The sequence below is a fragment of the Camelina sativa genome, chromosome 9 (genome assembly GCF_030686135.1).
Source record: "Camelina sativa cultivar CO46 ecotype springtype chromosome 9, ASM3068613v1".
NCBI lineage: Eukaryota > Viridiplantae > Streptophyta > Magnoliopsida > Brassicales > Brassicaceae > Camelina > Camelina sativa.
In genome coordinates this window covers 10227231-10232304 of record NC_141888.1, presented here as the reverse complement: position 1 = coordinate 10232304, position 5074 = coordinate 10227231, and the positions used below count along the sequence as shown (strand labels likewise).

At 43.6% G+C, this 5074-nt stretch overlaps 1 protein-coding gene across 1 annotated transcript; it reads right to left on the bottom strand.

Annotated features, from left to right (window-relative positions):
- Window positions 1-4347: 4347 nt before the first annotated feature.
- LOC147938020 (uncharacterized) lies at window positions 4348-4734 on the bottom strand. The gene has a single exon (XM_087465430.1). The coding sequence runs from the start codon at window positions 4732-4734 to the stop codon at window positions 4348-4350; it is 387 nt and encodes a 128-aa protein (XP_087321556.1).
- Window positions 4735-5074: the final 340 nt, after the last annotated feature.

Here is a 5074-nt window from a genome sequence, read left to right as displayed (position 1 = left end):
TGTGCATCTCGAAACAGAGTAGGCCACCATAGGCCTGCTTGAAGCACTTTAGCTGCGGTTTTAAATGTAGCGAAGTGTCCTGCGTAATTAGATCCATGACAGTGAAAAAGGATTTATGGGACTTCTGATTCTGGAACAAATCCTCTATAAACACCATCGGTACAATGCTTGTAAAGGTAAGGCCCATCCCAAAAATAGTGTTGCACATCCCGCAAAAACTTTTTCTTTGCGTATCCAGTAAAGTTTGGAGGTTCCTCTTCAGCACACAAATAATTTTCGATGTCAGCATACCATGGAGAGTCATGGCAAATCTATTGAAGAACCTTTACATTGGCTTTGTCTTTGTAGTAGTCCTTAAGCAGCGAGACTACATACACATTCTCTTCGGGAAGTCGGTCATCGAAGGGGATCTCAACATCAACCCGTAGTCTAGAAAGGTGGTCTGCCACTCCGTTCTCCACCCCCTTCTTGTCCCTTAGTTCAAGGTCAAATTCTTGCAAAAGTGGGATCCGTCGTAATAACCTTGGTTTAGCATCTTCTTTGGTCAATCAATAGCGCAGTGCAGCATGATCAGTGTGGACAATCACCTTAGAGCCAACCAGGTAAGATCAGAACTTTTCAAAGGCAAAAGATATGGAAAGTAGCTATTTTTCAATCGTGGTATATTTTGTGTATGCTCCATCGAGTGTCCTGCTAGCATAGTAAAGGACATGTAGCTTGTTGTTATTGCAATGATCCAAAACTGCTCCTACTGCAAAATCACTTGTATCGCACATAACTTCATACGGCAGACTCCAATCGGGCGGTTGGACTATTAGAGCTGATATCAGTGCCTGCTTAAGTGTAAGGAAAGCCTCTAGACACTCTGCATTAAACTCAAATATGATGTCCTTGCATAACAGCTGGGTAAGTGGCCTCGTGATTTTGGAGAAATCTTTGATAAACCGTCGATAAAATCCAGCATGGCCAAGGAAGCTACATATATCTTTCACCATTTTAGGCGGCTGTAGACTGGACATCACCTCGATTTTGGCCTTGTCAACCTCTATCCGTTTCTCAGAAATGCGATTACCAAGAACAATCCCATTGGTGACCATAAAATGGCATTTTTTCCAATTCAGAATAAGATGTTTATCCACACAACGTTGAAGAACCTTGCACATATTAGACAAACAACATGAGAACGATGAACCATAGACTGAGAAATCATCCATAAATACCTCCATGATGTCCTGTATCAAGTCAGAAAAAATTGATATCATGCAACGCTGGAAGGTGGCTGAGGCAATGCATAACCCAAAAGGCAAAAGTGTCGTAGGGGCATGTGAATGTTGTCTTTTATTGATCATCCGGATGGATTGGGATCTGGAAGAAGCTAGAGTAGCCGTCCAAGAAGTAGTAATAAGGGTGATTTGCCAGGCGCTCAAGCATTTGGTCGATGATGGGGAGGGGAAAGTGATCTTTTCTGGTGGCTGCATTGAGCTTGCCGTAATCGATACACATTCGATGCACTGTGACTGTTCTTGTAGGGATCAACTCTTTCTTTTCGTTAGCAAGTACTGTCACTGTAACGCCCCCGAACCATCCTATGGCCACGCAGACCAACGAACAGCCACGAGACGCTACGATGGGAACTGTGCCGGGGTGGTCAAGCCGAGGGACGGAAGCTGAAGACTTCCCGACCGGTCCTCCCTAGCACAATTCCGCCCGCAACCGAGACTACTTAGGCTTTGCAACCCTCGCGGCCTGGTGCGTTGTGCTGGCCCGGACAAGGCTAGTACTATTTGAAAATCACACAACTTAAAGAAAATAACTTTCATACTTTATTTACTTCATAAAATAAGTTTAGAAAACGTTCATACAAAGAAAATGGCGCCAGGCCTAAGGCCAAAATATGATAACTTATTTTAACAAAAGAAAATCATCTTGCAAAGGCAGTACAACACTACACCGGCTGGCCTAACGTCATGTGCTCCCCCCTAAGTATTTTCTCCACTAAGGTTACCTGCAAAAAAAATTATGGAGTCTTGAGTGCTAATCACTCAGTGAGTTCGGGAACCTAACAAGAACCAAAACCCAACCCCAACCCCAGCAAGCAACACACAAAATGCAAGCTAAACTATCAACATGCAAGACTAAGCTATCAACATGGAAGACTAAGCTATCAACATGCAAGCAAGCAACAATCAAACAATCAAGCAAGCAAGCAATAAAAGCAATTAAGCAATTAAACAAACAAGCAAGCAAGCAACAACTAACAACAACAACAAACTTGAATAAAAGAAAATTTATTAATCTTTTAAACAAGTTTTAGTTATGGGCCCGATATGCTTCCTCCTTCCAACAACTTTGTGAACACCCGCTCTGTAGCCACAAAGGCACGCAACCGGAACGTCACTCAAGCTACACCGTTGTGTAGACAGCATCAGCCATAGTAGCGAGCCCAGTAACCTCCAAGCTCCGGCACTATAACCTGTGAACGGGCATTTCACCTTGTACATGGTCTAGTACCGAAACTAACCTCTTAGCAAGTGCAATTAAACAAGAAATTCAAGCAAGAAAATCAAGTAAAATGCAATTTAATCTAGATGGAAAAGAAACGAATCTACCAAAAAATGTCTAGATTTAACCCAAAAATCCTAAGCAAAACCCAACCTATCATGTATCATAATACATGCTTCGAGACTCACCTGAACTTGGCTGAAAGAAATGAATCTAAACAGACTTCTAGTCCTAGCTAGCAACGCGAAAATGCGTAGGCTATCACGGCTAACTACTCGCGGAAGAAAAAAGCTTCTAAGGAGAGAACACTCTCTCCCTAACTCTCTAACTTCTCTCTAACTTTCTTATTTTGTCTAAGGGTGGGATGAAAACGAAATGGCTCCTAAGGCTCTCTATTTATAGTGGAAAGTGTGAGTTTTGGGCGGTTTCAACGGCCAATGCATGGCGAGCAAGTGTTCGATTTCTTTCCTCCTTCCTTGGTGAAAACTTGGTGAGCAAGCCACTCCATCCCAAGGAATCTTCATTGTCTAACTCCATTGGCCAACTTTTGAGAAAACAAAATGATGATGTCTCTCCCTCCTATTTGCATCTCATTGGTTACTTTTTAAGAAAAATAATAATTATGCCTCCCACTTTCTTGCATGAAATCCTATTGGTTGATTAAGAAGACAAATCACCTTTAAAATCCGGAACTTTGTCTGGTCGGATTAGCGATACCGCGGTGCAGTCCACGGTACGCGGCACGGCACGGTCTCGAGCGATCTTCAGCATGTATCGGACGTCTCTGCGGTACGTCTTGGACGTCTCTGCAAAACGACACGAATGGTTTTGCGGTATGACACGAACCAGTCTTGCGGTACGTCTTGGATCTGCGGTACGTCACGGACGGGTCTTGCGGTACGCGGTACGCGGTATAGTCTACGGTACGTGGTATAGTATATGGTACGGTACCATCGGCCATCTCTTGGTCCGTCAACATTTTCTCGAACACTTCTTCAGCAATTCATCTACCTTCATTCCTTGCCTTCTTTCCAAGTCCTTTCCAGGTCCTTTGGTCATGGGTTTTCATTTTGAATTTTACCCTGTTGTGAGGGTCATTACATTCACCCCTCCTTTCTTTGGTACCACATGGACATAACTTACCCAAATGCTGTCGGAGATTGGGAAAATTACACCGGCGCCTAAAAGCTTGAGGATCACCTTTTTGACGACCTCCTTTAAGTTTGGGTTCAATCTTTGTTGGTGCTTAGTAGAAGTCTTAGAAGGATCTTCAAGGTAGATTCGATGAGAGCACAATTCTGGTGAAATACCTGAAATATCATTTAAGGAATAGCCCAAGGATTTCCCGTATTTTCTCAACTCGCATAGCAAGAGTGCAATCTCAACATTATTCAGGTTAGAATTAATAATTACCGGATATATAGAGTTTAGTCCAAGATAAGCATACCTGAGTTCTTCAGGGAGTGGTTTCAGGTCCAATTTTGGAGCCTTGAGTTCGCTCCAGTCCGCCTGGTGTTCTTCGGTGTCAGAGCAAGTTTTCGGATCGACTGATCCAAAAACAGGAACGATCGGTCAGTCCGATTTCAGGATCAGTCAGTCCAGTTTGTAAATTTACAAAAAGGACTTCGTGTTCCAAATTTTCTGCAGCGTCGAGTGTTTTTGCTATCCTCACAGTCTCTTCAGCCAAGTATCCTAGCTCTCGTTCCTCTTTTGTCAAGGCTACAGCCAGGTGATCATTCGAGCATACCTCTTCATAGATTTTGTCTGCTATTTCTTCGATCGTGTCAATTCAGAAGGTTTGGCCATCGATGGTGGGTTTCTTAGCTACCTTCTCCAGATTAAATCTCAGCCCCAAATCATCCATGTGCAGATCAATTTTCCTTCACGGACATTTATCATTGCGCCTGCAGTGAACAGGAAAGGTCTTCCAAGTAGGATAGGGTCTTGAGATTCCTCATCAAGTTTCAAAACATTGAAATTGGTAGGTATGTAGCAGTTCCCAATTTGCACTAGAAGGTTCTCCAATAGTCCTTCTGGACGTCGGGTAGAGCGATCAGCAAGGACTAGAGTGACTTGGGTTGGTTTGAAAGCGTACAGTCCAAGTCGTGTTGCAACGCTTAGTGGCATTAGGCTTACACTAGCCCCTAGGTCGCAAAGACAATTGCTGAACTTGAAATCTCCTATTGTGCAAGGCAAAGTAAACGGGCCTGGATCTCCACATTTTTTGGGCATTCGATTGAAGCATTGAACTGCACTCTTGCGTGAGATACATCACTCCTTTCTCCAAACTGAGCTTATCGGTGAGGATCTCTTTCATATACTTCTTAAGAGATGGAACCATCTGTACTGCTTCGATGAAAGGAAGTCTGACCTAAAGCACTCCTACCACTGATTTCAGCTTTTCATATTCTCGCTCTTGTACCTTGGATTTATGCCGTGTAGAAAAGGAAGCTTGGGTACATACGGCGGCTGGGGTTTGCAGGGTTGCTCTTGATCAGCAGTTTCAGTACCAGAAATTGCAATGTCGTCCGCAGCTTCATTGGCTCCCTTATTAGGGTCGCTGTTCTGTTCT